The sequence below is a fragment of the Coregonus lavaretus genome (genome assembly GCF_964263955.1).
Source record: "Coregonus lavaretus genome assembly, chromosome: 24".
Classification (NCBI taxonomy): Eukaryota; Metazoa; Chordata; class Actinopteri; order Salmoniformes; family Salmonidae; genus Coregonus; species Coregonus lavaretus.
The window spans coordinates 12,170,240-12,191,665 of record NC_140011.1 but is presented as its reverse complement, the minus strand read 5'-3'; the positions used below and the strand labels follow the sequence as shown (position 1 = coordinate 12,191,665).

Here is a 21,426-nt window from a genome sequence, read left to right as displayed (position 1 = left end):
CAATCGTTTGATCCTTTCATTACTACTGCATCCCCTCTATCATTCTTTCTATCCTTGGCGCTCACCATCCACTACAACAGGTTACTCACTCACAGTACCTGTAGACTTCCAGTCTTTGCGCTAGTTAACATTGGCTCGCAAAACTACCGCTAACTTCCTTCATGCTGCACGCAGAGACACAGTAATGGTATCCACGAGTTCATCTGACTCTGGGTAAGTAGAACAATAAATGCCAGAATCGTCTAGTATCCCTTTAATTCCTCCATCTCTCTCACCAGGGTTCAGACGACTGCTTCCCCTCATCTCTCAAACTCTCTCTCTCCATTGATCGCTCTTCCCCTTTGATCCCTCCTTTTTCCAGCCTCGATTGTCTCTCTCTCTATTCTCTCACTCTATTCTCTCTCTCTGTCTGTCACTGTCTCTCTCTATTTTCTCTTGCTGTTTCTCTTCTCTCCCCCTCTCTCTGTTATCTGTTACCCCTTTTTGCCTTTTCTGTGTCTGTCCCTCTCACCCACTCCCTATCAATTTTTCTCTGTCGTGTGTGTGTTTGATGTGGTGTGTGTGTGTGTGTGACAGTGTGTTTCATGTGTAGTGTGTAAATGCCAGAGGTCTGGGCCCAGTACATCTGAGGGGTGTGGGGGGTGGTAACGGTTGCTAGGTGGGGTGTGAAGTGCATGGGAGGGAGGCTGAACTGTCGTTCCATTGATGTGTGTGTCTGTGTTTGAACACTTCAAAGTCGACAGAGAGGTGGGGGGGGGGGGTCAGAGAGGGAAAGAGGAAGGGTCAAAGAGAGGAGGAGACCGAGGGGCAGAGAGAGAGAGAATGATGCAAGTGTGATCTGCTTTTTCAACGTTGCAGGTGGATCTGCTGAGGACTAGGTTGCCACAGTGTGACATCACTCATATTACATCTATCTCTCTTTCACTGTATTCCTCACTCCTTCCCTCCTTTCAGCTCCGTCCTCTCTACAGTAACACTAACAGCTTCTCTTTCTCTCTCCATCTCTCTCTCTCTAGGCACAGTCCCTTCAGACAGCACAAGACCAAAGACAAACACGAGATTGACCGCATGACGCTCACTATGGTAAGGCCACCTTATACACACACACACTATAAGATATATTTTTGTACACTACAGTGCACACACATTGAGAAGTTTTAATGTACACTAAAACACACTGACATGTCTTATGTGCACACGACATGTGGTTAGTCCATGTTGACACAACACATGTATACACACATAATAAGGTTTTATCCTTAAATACACTGAAACACTAGCGTGTGCGCACACAACATTATTACATATCCTGGGGAGATCATCTTCACAGATGTTGCCCAAAACTCCTGCCAAGTCTTTGTCTGATAATGCTCAGTGAATGAGTGAGAGGCAAGGGAGAGAGAGAGTGGGGGGCAGAAAAGAGAGCGAAGAGGTTCTGGCAGGAAAGCAAGGGTATTTGCATCCTAACTTTGCATCCCTCGCCCTGCCTGCTGCCAATAGCATCAGATTACACCACAGAGGGAGAGAGAGAGAGCGAGAGAGAGAGAGTGGGTCTCCTAGCATAGACTACGAGGGGAGGTCCAGACCAGGGCTGCCCAACCCTCTTGGGAAGCTACGCTCCTGCAGGGTTTTGTTGCAGCTGCTCTTCAGGACCATGATTAGCTGAATCGGGTGTTAGAGCAGGGCTGGCGCAAAAACCTGCACATTCAGTAACTCTCCTGGAGGAGGGTTGGTCAGCCTTGGTCGTGACCAGAATATGCCTACTATTAGACCACAAGATAATGTGGTGTCAGAGCAGAGGAAACACACACACACAACCCCTCTGTAAGGAGCGAGCTAAACAAGGACAGTATCTTCAATTGTGATCACATTCGGATTAGGATTTAATCCAACCACTTGATCGGAGTAAACCATGTAATCCCTGTCTCTCCCCCTCTCTCTCTGTCCTCAATAAGTCAGTCAGTTATGTTAATGAAATCTGATGAATGGTTTTATTAGATAAGAACGAGGGGGAGAATTATGGCAGAGGAGAGAGAGGGGGAAGGGGGTGGAGGAAGGAGGGGATATGCTATGGAACAAACACAGAATTATAGATCACACAATTATAGATCACCTCTATATTTTCAATGCATATTAGATACACTTTATTGGCATGATAAATCAAGTTAGTGTCTTGTGTTGTTATAGAGGAAATTGTACTACTCTCTCCCTGGCTTTCCTCCATCTCCATCACCCCCTCACTCTCCTCTCTCTCTCGTTCTAGAATGTGGAGTTGCCAGACTCGTTCTCTGTGGAGTTGAAGGGTCTATTGGAGGGTCTGCTGCAGAGAGACGTGGCCAAGAGACTGGGCTGCTTGGGACGAGGGTACACACTCACATCTGCTACTCCTTCCATTGTTTTTCACTCGTTGATGTTAATGTTAGGTCTTAGCTGAGTAAAGACATTTTAACCTTGGACTTCAGACTCATTGACAGTATTTATGTGCTGGGAGAGCCATTGTTTTCCAATGCAACATTATAGTTAAAACATGAGTTACTTGATTCAATCTTTCCATCACTTCTCTGTGGCGGGTATAACACCTAGTGTGAATACTATGAAAGGATTTTGTAAGGGTCCATAAACTAGTTTGTAGAGCTCAGTTCCATTAGGAGTTTGGTTCGCTGTGGTAAATACTGCCACCTGCTGTTTAGATGAGGAACTGTTCCAACATGAGAATGACCTGGCTTTTTCTCTCTCTCCCCCCTCTCTCTCTCCATCTACACACACACACACACACACACAGCGCCCCAGAGGTGAAGGAGCATCTGTTCTTCAAAGGCATCGACTGGCAGCAAGTGTATCTTCAGAAGGTAAGCCTTAGAGTTTGTGTGATGAATCAGGAGAACAGGTTTGTTATAAAGCCTGCCAGTCTGGACATTCGTCCCCTGCTCTCTCTCTCTCTCTCTCTCTCTCTCTCTCTCTCTCTCTCTCTCTCTCTCTCTCTCTCTCTCTCTCTCTCTGTCTCTGTCTCTGTCTCTGTCTCTGTCTCTCTCTCTCTCTGTCTCTCATGCTCGATATGTTGCCATGGTTACTCTGCTAAAGGAATCTTGTTGTTTTGTTTACTTACCCTCTTCTTTTCTCTTCCTTTTATACTTCTCCTTCCTGTCCTCTCTCTCGCTCTCTCCTCCTCTCTCTCTCCTCCAGTATTCTCCCCCTCTCATCCCTCCAAGGGGAGAGGTAAATGCAGCAGATGCATTTGACATTGGCTCCTTTGACGAAGAGGACACCAAGGGTATCAAGGTAACACACACACACACACACACAGCCCTTATCTCATGAAACCACCAAGGGTATCAACGGAAAATACATAGCATTATATAAAAGCTAAACCTATAATCCGGATTTACACACTCCTACATCCTATTGCTGATGTACACACACACCGAACACACACACACAGGAGGCTGAGGTGTAACGTGGCTCCATCGGTGTTCAGTATTGACACTGTCAGCAAGCAGAGCGGCCCACAGAGAAAGTCCTTCCAACAGAGTTTTAACATTACACAACAGTACCGGGGACTTTGGGCGCGTTCCAGGTTGCCTTAATTACAGTCATGCTGCCCAGCTTAGCAGATCTCACAGCGACTGGTGACGTGGTTAACATCTGAGGAATCACTTCACTTAACCTTACACATCATACCTGCGTCACTGACTTTTGTTTTGTTTCTCTCTCTCTGCCCCTTTCTCCTTCTCTCTCTCCCTCTCTCTCTCCCCCTCCTTCTCTCCCTCTCCCCCTTCCCCCTTTTCTCTCTCTTTATCCTCCCCCCTCTCTCTCTCTCTCTCTCTCTCTCTCTCTCTCTCTGTGTCCCTCTAGTTGTTGGACAGTGACCAGGAATTGTACAAGAACTTCCCCCTGGTCATCTCAGAGCGCTGGCAGCAGGAGGTGGCTGAGACTGTGTACGAGGCCGTCAACTCTGACACAGACAAGAACGAGGCCCGCAAGAGGGCCAAGAACAAACAGCTGGGCCATGAAGAGGGTAAGGCTGAGGGAGATGCATATACATAATCACATGCATAACACACATCACACTAGGGCTGCACGATATGGACAAATATCCAAATGCAATATTTTTACTGAATAACTAAACACTTATGTGTGTGTGTTTTTTAGACTACGCCCTGGGGAAGGACTGTATAATGCATGGCTACATGTTGAAGCTGGGTAACCCGTTCCTGACGCAGTGGCAGCGTAGATACTTCTACCTGTTCCCCAACCGAGTGGAGTGGAGGGGAGAGGGAGAGTCACGGGTGAGCCACACACCTCTACCTCACACCGTCCTCTAGAAGTGGGTGTCGGTCCGAGTTTACGTGCGTGTATTTCAGTTTGTGTGCTTCTGTTCTTCACGGATGTGGTTCTCTGGGTGTGTTTTTTTCTTCCTGTGCGTTTCCACTTACAAGCGTGTGTGTGTCCATGGATGTGTGTGTGAGACCGTGTGTGTTCTTCGTCATTGCCCATCTGTCTAGTGCATGAAGGTTGTCCGTCTGTCCTCGCTCCGTTCTGTAGGCCTGGATGAAAACATTAAAACATACAGTAAAAAACCCAAAGGTACGCCTGACAGCTGCTGGCCCACCACCTTCTCCTCTCCTGCAGTGGCACAGTAGATGGATTGGAACGTGTCCTCCGTTCTAAAGCTTTGCTTCCAGACAGCCTTAGTTTAGAGAAGCATCCTCGCTCTCTAGCGCCGTTTTGATTGGTCCGTCTCATTCTCCGCTTGTGATTGGTTCCCCACCTCCCGGACGTGTTTCTGATTGGTTTGTGTGTGTGTTCCGCAGCAAAACCTGCTGACGATGGAGCAGATCGTGACGGTGGAGGAGACACAGATAAAAGATAAGAAGTGCATCCTGCTGCGCATCAAAGGAGGGAAACAGTTTGTCCTGCAGTGTGAGGTACGTACGACAACCTTGATAACTCTCTAGCGTACTCTCTTCATCCCCTCCCTTCCCTTCTCGCGCTTTCTGTTTGTGGCTCTCTCTCGCTCTGTCTCTTAGGGTTGCAAAATTCTGTTAACTTTCCCAAAATTCCCAAGTGTTCCAGAAATCCTGGATGGAGAATTCCAGATTTCCTGCTCATTGCCTCCCAATACCAGGGATTTTCCAACCAGGATTTCAGAAAAACCTGGGAATTTTGGGAAAGCAATTGTAATTTTGCAACCCTTTTTTAAAACGTATTATAAATTATTCTATTGTAAGTTAGTAAATGGAAGGTGTGTATGTGTAATAATATGTTAGGCCCCATGTAGCTCAGTTGGTAGAGCATGGTGTTTGCAACGCTAGGGTTGTGGGTTCGATTCCCACGGGGGGCCAGTATGAAAAATGTATGCACTCACTAACTGTAAGTCGCTCTGGATAAGAGCGTCAGCTAAATGACTAAAATGTAAAAAATGATCTCTGTCTCTCTGCAGAGTGACCCAGAGTTTGTCCAGTGGAAGAAAGAGCTGACCGAGGCGTTTACTGAGGCCCAGAAGCTGCTGCGTCGCGCCCCTAAGGTCATCGGGAAGGGTCGGGCTGGGGTGGTGGAGTTCTCCAAACCTCCTCTCACACACCGCAACAGCAACGGCCTGTAGGCCGCACACACCCACACACACACCGCCTCTTACAACCACATCCCCTATGACCCCACCCACCACAGTCCCCCAGCCCTAGACACACACACTCACACACACATTCAATAAAGCCCCACACTCTCACCCTGGAGTGTGTATGGACCAAGCCTGCCAGCTTCTCTCCTCTGTTGTCACACACACACACACCGAAAGCCACAACGTATCATCGGACCATGCATTGAAGAAGAAAATAGGAAAGTGGGAACCAGTGCATGTATCTAAAGAAGACCAGAGCGTTTTCTCCCCTCCCTCTCCGGCTAGACCCTTCAGAATGATGCCACGCACCCCTCTTCCTCTCGCCCCAATGGACTAGCATTCCACACAGCTAACCTCACACACACACACACACACACCAACTGAACCTGGCAGAGCAGCAAAAACCAGTCCCGAGTAGGGGAGTGAAGACTAGGGCACCTGCCTGCGCCTCTCCTCCTCTTCTCTCCACCCATCCCTCCCTCCATCCCTCATTCCCCCAGCCTCGTCTTGAGACTGGACCTGAGCCACACATACCTGCCGGCCACTCTCCACAGGATTGGCTGACTGTAGTGGAGGGGCGGGACTTAAAGCAGGTGATGAGTATCTGGATCAATGGCACCGCTTGGAGAGAGGGGCTGGACCAATAACATTCCTCTCCTGTGAGCTCATACAGAGGGGAAAGGAGGAGGAAAGGAGAGACTAAGCAGAGGAGAGAAAAACAGAAAGATGATGGGAGGAGGACAGAAGCAGAGACCTGCTGGGACATACCAAGAGAATGGCAATGAACTGCGTGTGTGTATGTGTGTGTACGCTATTGTCGCTGTGTGTTCGCTGTGAGTGTCCAGACATAAGGTCATAGAGGTTGACAGCAGGCTGCATTCCTTCAACAGAGAATAAAAAAAAGGAGCGAAAGATAGTTGCTTTGACTTTTGAAGAGACGTTTACCCTCTTCTTCTCCCCCTCCCTCCATCTTCCCATCCCTCTGTCACTGAAGTGCATAAAGTGCCAATGTCAATATTTACTTGAGTCACTTGAGCGCCCAGGAGGACCTGTTTTTGAAAGCAGGCGTCGCCCCCGGATACAGAACTCTCTGGCACGGAACTCTTGTCACCATGGACCAACTTCTCCGATTGGCTCCTGCACAGCTGCTGGTAACCATATACACTGGGGACCATATTGCACCCATAACTATGGGAACCGGGGATGGTGTATATGAAGGACACACCATCAAACAGAGAGAGATGAGGGGGGGGGGATGTACTGACTGACTAGTGGTCTTTATGGGTCCACAGTAAGTGTGTATATAGCCCAAGCCTTTCTCTGTGCATCTCCTGAATACTACTCCAGTCCTTTACTCCAGTACTGCTCTACAACATGTTTGCTTTAATGGACACTTCTGCGAATCTGTCCTCTGACAGCTTTCATTCACCTGGCAGTGTGCATACCTCAGAGCGGGACTGTGTGTGACTTTTGAACCCCAGAGGGCCAAATACTTTGCTGTGTGAGAAATTGTGATTGTGTCAGGACAGTCCTAATATGTACGCCATAGTCTTGCAGCCATCCAGACGTAGATTACACACACACACACACACACACACACACACACACACACACAAATGGCTGTATAGGTAGGTCAGTGCAGAGAGAGAGGTGGTAGGTGACGCGGGGTGTGTTTTAGTATTTGGAGTGGACAACAACCGCAACCTAAATCTGTTAGTCCACTTCAGTCTGGTTTGAACCTATAGATTGTTTCTGAATGTGACCCAGAATGAAGACTGATATTTCTCTAGGCTTTATATATTAGGAGAACCAGCTGTGCTGCTGTGACTACAGTCGTGACGTCTGTTTAACTGAAGGACATGAATGCACAGCTTGGTTGTAGAAAAGAGAGGGAAGTGGAGAAACGATTTGTTCACTCAATTTTAATTTCAGGTTTTTTTTTCTTTTTTTCATGCAGTAGAACGTTCCTCGTCTGTGATATCCATGCATTTCCACAGCTGTGACCTGCATGTGGGGCTGGGGAGTTAGAGGAGGGTTTATGTGTTAGGGGGTGTTGATATTATTAGAAGCCTACACAGGTCATTCAGGGGGAAGTGATGTCGTTTTAGAGAGAGACCTTTCAGGGTATCTTTTATTTTTTTAAACCAAATGAATGGGTTTTTGTTTTTGTTGCAACTACTTTGTCGCACCTTTTTAACATAATGTGTTACTAGATGTTCAATGTGCCAAATACCTGTCGCTGATTGGCTGACTGTTCTGGACCAATGAGAATCCTCCTATCTTAACTTGGACACCTGCGGGATGAACCCCTCACAGCACCAGCCTCTGGCCACACACACACTCTCTCAACCCTTGAATCTGAGGAATGTGTATTTCTAAAGGGTACAAAACTGTGACCAAACTGGTGATGTGGAACAGAAGAGTGTGAGGAGAGGTGTTTGTGTTTGTCCCAGCATGGAGTGAATCTGGCATTCAGCACCTCCACTTGTCACACACACAGGGCTTGGTTGTAATGGGTTTATTCAGTGTGTGTGCTTTCATGCATGAGTGTGTGTGTGTGTGTTGCATTCAATCGCTTGTCAGTATGTTTATTTAGTGGAGATGTTTTTGTCGACACATCTTCTACGCGCACACACAAGCTCAACGACAAAACAAGACAATGAAAAAGGGTGGCATATCGGAAAACTAACAAAAAATGTAAGTGTGTATGTATATATACACACACACACACACACACACACACACACACACACACACACATACATATATATATTACAGTTGAAGTTGGAAGTTTACATACACCTTAGCCAAATACATTTAAACTCAGTTTTTCACAATTCCTGACATTTAATCCTAGTAAAGATTCCCTGTTTTAGGTCAGTTGGGATCACCACTTTATTTTAAGAATGTGAAATGTCAGAATAATAGTAGAGCGAATGATTTATTTCAGCTTTTATTTCTTTCATCACATTCCCAGTTGGTCAGAAGTTTACATACACTCAATTAGTATTTGGTAGCATTGCATTTGAATTGTTTAACTTGGGTCAAACGTTTCGGGTAGCCTTCCACAAGCTTCCCACAATAAGTTGGGTGAATTTTGGCCCATTCCTCCTGACAGAGCTGGTGTAACTGAGTCAGGTTTGTAGGCCTCCTTGCTCGCACACGCTTTTTCAGTTCTGCCCACAATTGTTCTATAGGATTGAGGTCAGGGCTTTGTGATGGCCACTCCAATACCTTGACTTTGTTGTCCTTAAGCCATTTTGCCACAGCTTTGGAAGTATGCTTGGGGTCATTGTCCATTTGGAAGACCCATTTGCGACCAAGCTTTAACTTCTTGACTGATGTCTCGAGATGTTGCTTCAATATTTCCACATAATTTTCCTTCCTCATGATGCCATCTATTTTGTGAAGTGCACCAGTCCCTCCTGCAGCAAAGCACCCCCACAGCATGATGCTGCCAGCCCCGTGCTTCACGGTTGGGATGGTGTTCTTCTTCTTGCAAGCAACCCCCTTTTTCCTCCAAACATAACGATGGTCATTATGGCCAAAGAGTTCTATTTTTGTTTCATCAGAGCAGAGGAAATTTCTCCAAAAAGTACGATCTTTGTCCCCATGTGCAGTTGCAAACCGTAGTCTGACTTTTTTATGGTGGTTTTCGAGCAGTGGCTTTTTTGCTGAGCGGCCTTTCGGGTTATGTCGATATAGGACTCGTTTGACTGTGGATATAGAAACTTTTGTACCGGTTTCCTCCAGCATCTTCACAAGGTCCTTTGCTGTTGTTCTGGGATTGATTTGCACTTTTCACACCAAAGTACGTTCATCTCTAGGAGACAGAACGCTTCTCCTTCCTGAGTGGTATGATGGCTGCGTGGTCCCATTATGTTTATACTTGCGTACTATTGTTTTTACAGATGAACTTGGTACCTTCAGGCGTTTGGAAATTGCTCCCAAGGATGAACCATAATTTTTTTTTCTGAGGATTTCTTTTGATTTTCCCATGATGTCAAGCAAAGAGGCACTGAATTTGAAGTTAGCCTTTGAAATACATCCACAGGTAGACTCAAATTATGTCAATTAGCCTATCAGAAGCTTCTAAAGCCATGACATCATTTTCTGGAATTTTCCAAGCTGTTTAAAGGCACAGTCAACTTAGTGCATGTAAACTTCTGACCCACTGGAATTGTGATACAGTGAATTATAAGTGAAATAATCTGTCTGTAAACAATTGTAAATATTACTTGTGTCATGCAAAAAGTAGATGTCCTAACCGACTTGCCAAAACTATAGTTTGTTAACAAGAAATTTGTTGAGTGGTTGAAAAACGAGTTTTAATGACTCCAACCTATGTGTATGTAAACCTCCAACTTTAACTGTATATGTGTGTATGTATATATATGTGTGTGTATTAATTGACCGAAATGCTCTAGGTTTATTTAAAAAGATTTAACAATGTAGAGACGATCTTCGGATGAGGATGCGCTGTGTGAGCGTTGGGGTTTTGAAGTGAGTAAATCTGTTTGTGGTGAAGACTTTGGCTCGGATCTTGCTCATAAAGAATTTAGCTATCGTACCTGCAAATTACCAGATTATTTTTGTTTAAATACCGGACTCTTGCTCGTTCATATTTATTGTGTGTTTTGGGGAAATAGCACCCTCTGTCTACGAGCTCGCGCCAGAGGTCTCGCTGTAGAGTATTCCGGTTTACACACCCATCAGACAAATTATTTTAAATGTGCCACAAACAAACGCAAATACTACTGGCTTTGGGTTACTATTACCATTAAAGTTATGATGATGATTACTGTTATTGATAATATTATTAAATGATTATTGTTATTACATTTGTTTTAATTAATTTTGTTATATTGTTTTTAAGACAGGTAGGAGCATATGTGTTGGACTGCTTATATAAAACAGTTCAGAAATAAATAAATACACTTTTTTTGTGTTACTTTGTGTAACGTGTGGTTTGTTGACCTGTTGAGCCAATACTTTAGTACACTACACACAGTATGTCATCATATCAAAGGGAGGTCTGAATTTCTATGAGTTCACATGTTGTTCATGTTCAAACCTAAACATGGGGGTCGGGGGATGTAATGTTCATTCTTTAGAAATACTGTGGTAACAGCAGCCAACTGTCTAATGCCAATTTATCTTCCCATATCATCCAACTAATGAAATAAGGATGCATTTATTCAAACCCGTTTTATTCCACAATTTAATTTAAAAACATGGGGAAATACACTGGTGCACAGACACTGAACTATTGATACCATAAAACAACGTAAAAAAAATATATCAATACCTAAGTTTCCAAAAAAGGGTTCTTGGACCATGTCCCACTTGATGTGCCCTCCCTCTGAAACCTGTTTTGTATACTGCCCAAGGGGGTGCTGGACTATTCAAAAGGACCAGTCAATAAACTGGGGGCTTCTTGGGATAGGTCAGGGGTCGCAACCCTCTTTCCTCCCCCTTCCTCACCTCTTCTGTCCCCCTCACTCCACTCCTAATTTCCCCTAGCTCCTCTCATTTTCTCTTATTTTCTCACCCTCTTCCCCCTTTCCCTCCCCTACGTTTCTCCCTCACCCCTCTGGTACCCCCCCCCCCCCCCCCCCCATCCAGCCATCTTCCTTTCTCTATGAGGCTCCTCCTCTTCTCCTCCCCCTCTCAGCTGTAGCTGTCAGTCAGGTTAGAACGGCAGCTGATTTCTACCCCTCAAGACAGAGATACATGGCTTTTTCTAGCTGTTGCTAGAAGTGGAGTGGGCTTTGGGTTTGTGTGTGTGTTCAGTCTTCCAATATCAACAGCAATCCATCCCTCCTTTGTCCATGTCCCAATAGACTCCAAAACATTCCAGCTTTCCCCTCTCTCGCCTCAGTTTTTGCATGCTATTTATCTGTTGGTTTGTTTAGGCCTAGAGTCCAAACCTTAGGCAAATCAAGACACAGGGTGAATGGTAGTTTGCTACAACATTGTCTTACCTCATTGCTTTTCCCCCAACTGTATTCTCCCCCCTGTCATATACTAGCGTCCTGTTTTCCTAACAGGGTAGTATCCCCTACCCACCAGTCCCACTATATTTATAGCGCAATCTGTTGGCATGCAAGCTGCCTCGTGTGTGTGTGTGTGTGTGTGTGGGAGTAAGAGAACGAGAGAGAGAGAGAGATGCTGTCTGTGTCACACTATTTCTGACTGCATTGCTGAGTGCCCAACTCGGCTCGTCTGAATGTGTGTGTCTGTGTGTGTGTCTGTTTGACGGTGGGACAGTGAGCCTCTCGCTTTGGCCTCGCAGGATTGGGATTATAAACCAGTACATTTTGAGTTCCATCATAAGGTAGGTGGTTTGTGTGTTTTAGTATGTATTTCTGTGAAATGCCAGAGTTTGTTCTCATAACTTTATTTATAGAGCCCGGGGTGGACTGATGGACAGATAGGGGAGAGAGGGTTAAGGGAAAAGGATAGGACGGGAAAGAGAGGGGGAGAGAAAAGAGAGGGTAAGGGAGGACAAGGGAGAGGGGTACAGTAGCTGCCTGACTGTGACTTTGCCACTAGTCTGCTGTTTCAGACAGAATAGAACAGAGACTGGGTCAGGTCATGGCCAATTCTGTCTGGGTTGACAGGGTTGTAGCTACTGTAATGTCATAGTTGTGTTGATTTGGTGGGTCACAAGAAAATTAGAATTGCTTCAGGTGGGAGACAAAAGTTTGGAAACCACTGGAGTTGAGCCACTGTTCCCGTGAACATGCCATGGACACAGCGTTATGGCGGCACTGTTAGATCTGACACAGTTAAACGGTTGCTTAACACCATTATCCCAGAAACCCTAGACACACTCCAATTTGCATACCGCCCCAACAGATCCACAGATGATGCAATCTCTATTGCACTCCACACTGCCCTTTCCCACCTGGACAAGAGGAACACCTACGTGAGAATGCTATTCATTGACTACAGCTCAGCGTTCAACACCATAGTGCCCTCAAAGCTCATCACTAAGCTAAGGATCCTGGGACTAAACACCTCCCTCTGCAACTGGATCCTGGACTTCCTGACGGGCCGCCCCCAGGTGGTAAGGGTAGGTAACAACACATCTGCCACGCTGATCCTCAACACGGGGGCCCCTCAGGGGTGCGTGCTCAGTCCCCTCCTGTACTCCCTGCTCACCCATGACTGCATGGCCAGGCACGACTCCAACACCATAATTAAGTTTGCCGACGACACAACAGTGGTAGGCCTGATCTCCGACAACGATGAGACAGCCTATAGGGAGGAGGTCAGAGACCTGGCCGTGCGGTGCCAGGATAACAACCTCTCTCTCAATGTGATCAAGACAAAAGAGATGATTGTGGACTACAGGGAAAAAAAGAGGACTGAGCACGCCCCCATTCTCATCGACAGGGCTGTAGTGGAACAGGTTGAGAGCTTCAAGTTCCTGGGTGTCCACATCACCAACGAACTATCATGGTCCAAACACACCAAGACGGTCGTGAAGAGGGCACGACAAAGCCTATTCCCCCTCAGGAGACTGAAACGATTTGGCATGGGTCCTCAGATCCTCAAAAAGTACTACAGATGCACCATCGAGAGCATCCTGACTGGTTGCATCAGCACTTGGTATGGCAACTGCTCGTCCTCCGACCGCAAGGCACTACAGAGGGTAGTGCGTACGGCCCAGTACATCACTGGGGCCAAGCTTCCTGCCATCCAGGACCTCTATACCAGGCGGTGTCAGAGGAAGGCCCTCAAAATTGTCAAAGACTCCAGCCACCCTAGTCATAGACTGCCGCACGGCAAGCGGTACCGGAGTGCCAAGTCAAGGTCCAAAAGGCTTCTCAACAGCTTCTACCTTCTCAACAGCTTCTAACAGCCATACGACTCCTGAACAGCTAATCATGGCTACCCGGACAATATTTACTATCCCCCCCACCCCACCCCATCCCCCTCTTTTACGCTGCTGCTACTCTGTTTATTATTTATGCATAGTCACTTTAACTCTACCCACATGTACATATTACATCAATTACCTCGGCTAGCCAGTGCCCCCACACATTGACTCTGCACTGGTACCACCCTGTATATAGCCTCCCTACTGTTATTTTATTTTACTGCTGCTTTTTAGTTATTTGCTTAACACTTTTTTAATCTATTTTACTTTACATTGTTGGTTAAGGGCTTGTAAGCATTTCACTGTAATGTCTACACCAGTTGTATTCGGCGCATGTGGCAAATAAAATGTGATCTGATTTGATTGACATATCACCCAGAAATGTGTTATGGTGAATCAACAGGTTAACACTGAAGTATAAATATCTATTAAGATGGTGGTCTGACTGTCATACTAACCTACATAACCTACATCACTCAGAGATTAGTTGGCGTAGGCTTCATTGGTGTTGTGTTGCTTCGAGACTGTCCACAACAGGTATGTCTTCGTGTGTGTCCATCCCTAGACCCAATACTTGCATAAAACCAGGCACCACTTTTCTCCTTCCTACCACACACCACCTGAGCTGCCCTTCACCCAACTGAGATTCTGTACAGGTCTCCGTCTGTCCATGTCTGCTGGTGTTCCAGGCAGGTGCTGGAGGTAGCGTGTGTGTCTGTAAGGTCCTGAGGGGCACAGGCCAGGGGCCCAGAGGTAGCGTGTGTGTCTGTAAGGTCCTGAGGGGCACAGGCCAGGGGCCCAGAGGTAGCGTGTGTGTCTGTAAGGTCCTGAGGGGCACAGGCCAGGGGCCCAGAGGTAGCGTGTGTGTCTGTAAGGTCCTGAGGGGCACAGGCCAGGGGCCCAGAGGTGTGTGTGTGAGAAGCCCAATGGAACGGACAGCTGAGACAGGCTGAAACTGGAGAGGAGAGCGCTTGAGAGCCGTACGTGAGACCCAGGTTGGGAGTGTGTTGGGTGGGAGAAGAAACAGTAGTTTGTGAAAGGTTGTGCAGTTGTACAGATATTTGAGTGTGTGTATGTGCATATGACTTCACTAGAAGGACTAACATTTCTGAGAGACAGCTCGTTTGTGTGTGTTTGTTTAGTGGTGTTGAGTGATCTGCCACCTGTCATGTATTCCACCACATCGTGAGGTGTTTCATGTGTTGTCAACTTGTAAGTTCACATCAGTTAATACGTCACCAGAAACCTATTTCTTTTTCTCATTCCTGTTTCTCTCCATCCTCAGGTTGAATCACTGTTTCTGTGTTGTCCCGCCCCCACTCTGACATCACATCTGGCTGACCTCTGACTGTTTGACCCCTCCCCCAGCAGCCATTGTCATGGCGCTGTCCTCACGCTTAAAGCTCTGGGAGCAGAAGGGAGGTGCAGAGATGATGTGGCATGAAGCATTACTGTTCTAGAATGGTCTGGAATGATCCTCACTCTGTGTGTTCTAGAGTCGTGTGTGTTCCCTTAATGTGTGTTCTAGTGAGTCTTCATGTTGTGTGTATTCTAGAATGATCAGCCTGTGTGTGTTCTGGATATGTCATTTTGTGTGTAGGCTACTGTATGTCCCACACTGCTTTGAATGTTCCATCTGCAAATACAACCACTCCTGTGTGTGCATACAGTAACCAGAGCACCACACACTCTCTCCCTCTCTCATATTTCATTCACTCTTCTCTCTATCACCCATCTCTTTTTAATTCCTATATTCTACTGGATGTATTATCATTAAAATGGATGAGTAATCTGTTTCGACCACCCCTGAGCAGAGAACAGGAGAGATAGGAGAGTTGTCCTACTGACCTTTCTGTCCTCTCGTCTCCACGGTAACAGCAGGTCTAATCTAAACTGACCATACCACCTCTGCTATTAATAAACCAGTAATAAACCGGTCATGCACTAGTTAAGTCATTATTACATACAGTTGATATGATATGTGTCAGTAACTGAGCTACAGGGCCCCCCTGTAGCTCAGTTGGTAGAGCATGGTGCTTGCAACGCCAGGGTTGTGGGTTCGTTTCCCACAGGGGGGCCAGTATGAAAAATGTATGCACTCACTAACTGTAAGTCGCTCTGGATAAGAGCGTCTGCTAAATGACCTAATAAAAAATAAAAATGTAATTCACACCTGTCAGTGGACAAGAGGAAACTCTGTGAACTGCAGTCCTAAACGTAGATGATAATTGCTCTTCCACACTAGCATGAGTACGTGTATGTTTGTGTTTGTGTGTGTTTTTGTATTTGTACGTGTTTGTGTATGTATTTGTATGTGTCTGTGTACTGCTGTCACAGTATATAGCCGCTGAGCCTTTGCTGTAGACTGTATTGCATCTATTTCTAACAGTAAATCTGAGTCTGCATGTAAACATTGGGTTGTGGCCCAGTTCAAATAAATGCTGTGAAAATTAGGGCTGTCAGAGTTAACTCGAGAACATTTTAGTGGATTACATTTTTTATTTTTATCGCAGTGTTTAAAATACACTGAAAACATCCACAATTCTATACAGCTAAAAACAACAGTGCCATGTCAAAACAAGTTGGCATTGAGGTTAAAGAAAGTGTGTTTTATCAATTTACCAGATTCAAGACGTCAATATTCTTGTAATGCTTTTTGTATGAAAAGTTGTAAATTACAGCTCAATTTGAGCAAATTCTGAGTTTGCGATTAATCACAGCAAATCCTGCAATTAACTCGATGACATTTATTTTGCGTTTGACAGCCCTAGTGAAAATACATCCCCTTCTTCTTCAAGGATGAAGGATGAATTTGTACAGTTGCATTCGAACAGGGCCTGTGTGTGTCATATCTGTCTTACCCTCTCCGTCCCTCCTTTCCACTTTACAGATAAAGGAGAAGAAGGAAGAGCCCACCTCTCCTCCCCCTCCTCTGTCGGCCCTACCGGGAGGCTTCCTCAAACAGCTGGTCAGAGAGACAGAGAAGGAGACCAAACAAAAAGAACCTGAGGCCAAAGAAGAGAAGGCAGTAAGAGAAAGATGAAGGAGTGGAATGGAAGGAGGGGGTAGAGAGAGTGGAATGGAAGGAGGGGGTAGAGAGAGTGGAATGGAAGGAGGGGGTAGAGAGAGAGGGATGGAAGGAGGGGGTAGAGAGAGAGGGATGGAAGGAGGGGGTAGAGAGAGTGGAATGGAAGGAGGGGGTAGAGAAAGAGGGATGGAAGGAGGGGGTAGAGAGAGAGGGATGGAAGAGACAAAGAGGGAAACAGAAATATAGGAACAAGCGATTAAAAAGGATAATGTGGAAAAAGAAAGGGGTGGAGGTAGAGAGACAGATAGTGGTGGGCATAACCTGGGGCGATAGCAAGTCAGCCAAGGGTGAAGTAAAGGCAGCACGTTGCCTTGTGTTTTTACATACTGTGGTGACGTCCATCTTGTTTCTTTCCAGCCCAGTAAACTGAGTGACAACCTGGTGCAGCAGTTCCTCCTCCCGGACCAAACTCCACCAATCCTAGAGGCCGAGATGGCCCTGCGAAACGAGCAGTTGGTCAACGGAGAGCGAGGCCGCCACTCCAACCAATCAGATCTCAAGACCTCCACGCCCCGTCGAATCCTCTCCCCCAAACTCAAGAGCCCGCCCCTGGGGGAGACAGCCAAAAAGGAAGTGACCCCAGAGCCACTGAAACAGAAACAGGAAATTACATCAGAGCAGCTGAAGCAGAAACAGGAAATTACAACAGAACAACTGAAGCAGAAACAGGAAATTAAATCAGAGCTGCTGAAGCAGGGGCAGGAAGTGAAGTCAGGGAAAGAAAAGGTGACAAATGATACCAAGAAGCCAACAAATGATGTCAAGATGCCAAAGATGGAGGGAAAGAAAGATCAGCAGAAAGAACAGGAGAAGAAGAAAGAGGGAGTGATAGAGGAGCGACAGGAGCCTGAGGGGCAACAAGCAGACATCGCCATAACAGAACATGAGAGGAAAGAGGTATGATGTCACGTGGTCATGTCATAAGATACGTACGTACTGTATACATGCTATACACACACAAACTCACTTAGGCCTGCATACCTGCTACACTGGGGCGTCGCAAAGTAGTTTTTTTTAGCTCCATGTTTTGTAGAGCACGAGACACATTATGAAGTGTTCTCTGGCATGAGTCGTGCATTGAATTCAAGCACTATTTTACTCCGAGTGCTGTAAAGCTTACGCCCAGGTTTAATTGAAAACAACGAGAGCCGCAGTCTCTCACTCCCTGCAAGAGGTACTCTTCCAGTGTAGCAGGCCTGTTACACACACACACATGTGCATTGATAGACACACACATGCCAGACACACACACTTACATTTTACTCATTTTTCAGAAGCTCTTATCCAGAGTGACTTACAAGAGCAATTAGGGTTAAGTGCCTTGCTCAAGTCCACATCAACAGATTGTTTTCATGTAGCTCTTAACCGCTAGGCTACCTGCCGTCCTGGAACATACACACAGTGAAACATTCACCTTCTAAAGAACACACTGCATGCCGTAGAATACAGTTGAAGTCGGAATATATATATACATTTAAACTCAGTTTTTCACAATTCCTGACATTTAATCCTAGTAAAAATTCCCTGTCTTAGGTCAGTTAGGATTACCACTTTATTTTAAGAATGTGAAATGTCAGAATAATAGTAGAGAGAATGATTTATTTCAGCTTTTATTTCTTTCATCACATTCCCAGTTGGTCAGAAGTTTACATACACTCAATTAGTATTTGGTAGCATTGCATTTAAATTGTTTAACTTGGGTCAAACGTTTCGGGTAGCCTTCCACAAGCTTCCCACAATAAGTTGGGTGAATTTTGGCCCATTCCTCCTGACAGAGCTGGTGTAACTGAGTCAGGTTTGTAGGCCTCCTTGCTCGCACACGCTTTTTCAGTTCGGCCCACAAATGTTCTATAGGATTGAGGTCAGGGCTTTGTGATGGACACTCCAATACCTTGACTTTGTTGTCCTTAAGCCATTTTGCCACAACTTTGGAAGTATGCTTGGGGTCATTGTCCATTTGGAAGACCCATTTGCAACCAAATTTTAACTTCCTGACTGATGTCTTGAGATGTTGCTTCAATATTTCCACATAATTTTCCTTCCTCATGATGCCATCTATTTTGTGAAGTGCACCAGTCCCTCCTGCAGCAAAGCACCCCCACAGCATGATGCTGCCACCCCCTTGCTTCACGTTTGGGATGGTGTTCTTCAGCTTGCAAGCGACCCCGTTTTTACTCCAAACATAACGATGGTCATTATGGCCAAACAGTTCTATTTTTGTTTCATCAGACCAGAGGACATTTCTCCAAAAAGTATGATCTTTGTCCCCATGTGCAGTTGCAAACCGTAGTCTGGCTTATTTATGGCGGTTTTGGAGCAGTGGCTTCTTCCTTGCTGAGCGGCCTTTCAGGTTATGTCAATATAGGACTTGTTTTACTGTGGATATAGAAACTTTTGTACCTGTTTCCTCCAGCATCTTCACAAGGTCCTTTGCTGTTGTTCTGGGATTGATTTGCACTTTTCGCACCAAAGTACGTTCATCTCTAGGAGACAGAACGCGTCTCCTTCCTGAGCGGTATGACGGCTGCGTGGTCCCATGGTGTTTATACTTGCATACTATTGTTTGTACAGATGAACGTGGTACCTTCAGGCATTTTGAAATTGCTCCCAAGGATGAACCAGACTTGTGGAGGTCTACAATTGTTTTTCTAAGGTCTTGGCTGATTTCTTTTGATTTTCCCATGATGTCAAGCAAAGAGGCACTGAGTTTGAAGGTAGGCCTTGAAATACATCCACAGGTACACCTCCAATTGACTCAAATGATGTCAATTAGCCTATCAGAAGCTTCTAAAGCCTGGAATTTTACAAGCTGTTTAAAGGCACAGTCAACATAGTGTATGTAAACTTCTGACCCGCTGGAATTGTGATACAGTTAATTATAAGTGAAATAATCTGTCTGTAAACAATTGTTGGAAAAATTACTTGTATATAATATATAATAATAATAATATAATATGCCATTTAGCAGACGCTTTTATCCAAAGCGACTTACAGTCATGCGTGCATACATTTTTGTGTATGGGTGGTCCCGGGGATCGAACCCACTACCTTGGCGTTACAAGCGCCGTGCTCTACCAGCTGAGCTACAGAGGACCACTTGAGGACCACTTGTGTCATGCACAAAGTAGATGTCCTAACCGACTTGCCAAAACGATAGTTTGTTAACAAGAAATGTGTAGAGTGGTTGAAAAGCGAGATTTAATGACTCCAACCTAAGTGTATGTAAACTTCTGACTTCAACTGTACATATGATTGTGCATCCCCCCCCCCCCTTCTCTCTCTCCCGCTTTCTTTCTTTCTCTCTCTCTCTCTCTCTCTCTCTCTTCCAGGTGAGGGATGTGTGGTATGAAGTTGGGAATGTGTGGTACGTCCACAAGGAGGGCTTTAGCCTCGGTAAGTGGTGGTAATGTAATGTGGTAGACTGTGTGTGTCCTGAGGTGTTGGGTGGCATTGGTTGGTGTATTAATAGTACCTTGCTTTAGCACTGTGCTTTTGTATCCAACCCTTAATACTGCGGGAGCCAGAACACACGTGGCTAAAGCAGCGGATTGAAAATTCTTCACTGGCTTTGATTCTCTGATTGCTTAAAGAATATCCCATCGCTGATGACTTTGTTTTGTACAACGCCCATCGTCACCACAAACAACTTCAATGATGGCAGTCTCAGACTAAAGTATGTAGTGAACAACAGAGCAGTGGAAGAATTTAGTGTGAGTCGTTAGGCTAGAACATCTAGCCAGCATTAATCCCATTTGATTTTCATATACCCACACACACATCCCCTGAACCCTGGTACACACACACATGCACACACACACACACGCATGCGCACACACACACTCACACTGGGGGATCAGAGATTAGGGATGCATATCAGAGTTTAATCCCCTGAGACATAAACCCTGGTAATCCCTGTTTAGTTGTGCTGTGAGAATAATATTGAGAATACAGACTAGAACCACAACCAGGAAATCTCCACTATGACTTAGTTTTTCTCCACAGAAACATGAAATCATGTTGGGACAAATATACAGTGCTTAATTCAACATAGAAGAATGTCTCCCTGTTAATGATAATCATCAAACTCATCTTTTGGTGCCTCTAAAGCTGGAATCCTTAACTGAAACAATAACAAAGTGGACACCCCGCCTCTGTTTTGGTAAAAAGCTGGATGGGCCTGGAGAAATGTAACCACTCTCAAATTCAAAGCAAGGACTAACCATCCATGATATCAAAATTATAGTTTTAACCATGTTTTGTATTTTGTATTTGTATTTATTATGGATCACCATTAGCTGCAGCTACTCTTCCTGGGTTCCAGCAAAATTAAGGCAGTTATACAATATTACAATACATTTCACAAGACATTAAGTGTGTGCCCTCAGGCCACTGCTCTACTACCACATACTGTATCTGCGACACAAAATCCATGTGTACATGTGCGTATGTTATCATGTGTCTGTGCATGTGTGTGTCGCTTCACAGTCTCCGCTGTTCCCTAATTTCTATTTGTATCTGTTTTTTAAATCTAATTTTACTTGCATGAGTTACTAGATGTGGAATAGAGTTCCATGTAGTCATGGCTCTATGTAGTACCGTGTGCCTCCCATTGTCTGTTCTGGACTTGGGGACTGTGAAAAGACCTCTGGTGGCATGTCTTGTGGGGTATGTATGGGTGTGAGTTGTGTGCTAGTAGATTAAACAGACAGCTCGGTGCATTCAACATGTCAATACTTTTCAGATTGACAAGTAGTGATGAAGTCAATCGCTCCTCTACTTTGAGCCAGGACATGCATGCATATTATGAATGTTATTAATGTTAGCTCTTCATGT

The 21,426-nt window shown here is 45.4% G+C and overlaps 2 protein-coding genes across 2 annotated transcripts in view; both read left to right on the top strand.

Moving 5' to 3' along the window:
- Positions 1–10,568, top strand: part of LOC311100295 (G protein-coupled receptor kinase 3) — a 46,340-nt gene extending 35,772 nt beyond the window's left edge. Inside the window, exons 14-21 of the mRNA XM_084141157.1 lie at positions 1,017–1,083; positions 2,264–2,364; positions 2,783–2,849; positions 3,184–3,279; positions 3,853–4,015; positions 4,150–4,286; positions 4,812–4,925; positions 5,441–10,568. Of these exons, the coding sequence (XP_083997283.1) occupies positions 1,017–1,083; positions 2,264–2,364; positions 2,783–2,849; positions 3,184–3,279; positions 3,853–4,015; positions 4,150–4,286; positions 4,812–4,925; positions 5,441–5,602 (907 nt within the window). The 3' untranslated portion in view covers positions 5,603–10,568. The remainder of the gene's footprint in view (positions 1–1,016; positions 1,084–2,263; positions 2,365–2,782; positions 2,850–3,183; positions 3,280–3,852; positions 4,016–4,149; positions 4,287–4,811; positions 4,926–5,440) is intronic.
- A 4,316-nt stretch (positions 10,569–14,884) lies between these two features.
- The window catches only part of LOC311099400 (unconventional myosin-XVIIIb-like), a gene marked incomplete at both ends in the record, with an annotated part of 30,182 nt that continues 23,640 nt past the window's right edge, over positions 14,885–21,426 (top strand). The window contains 4 exons of the mRNA XM_084140098.1: positions 14,885–14,923; positions 16,396–16,533; positions 16,951–17,490; positions 19,923–19,986. Of these exons, the coding sequence (XP_083996224.1) occupies positions 14,885–14,923; positions 16,396–16,533; positions 16,951–17,490; positions 19,923–19,986 (781 nt within the window). The remainder of the gene's footprint in view (positions 14,924–16,395; positions 16,534–16,950; positions 17,491–19,922; positions 19,987–21,426) is intronic.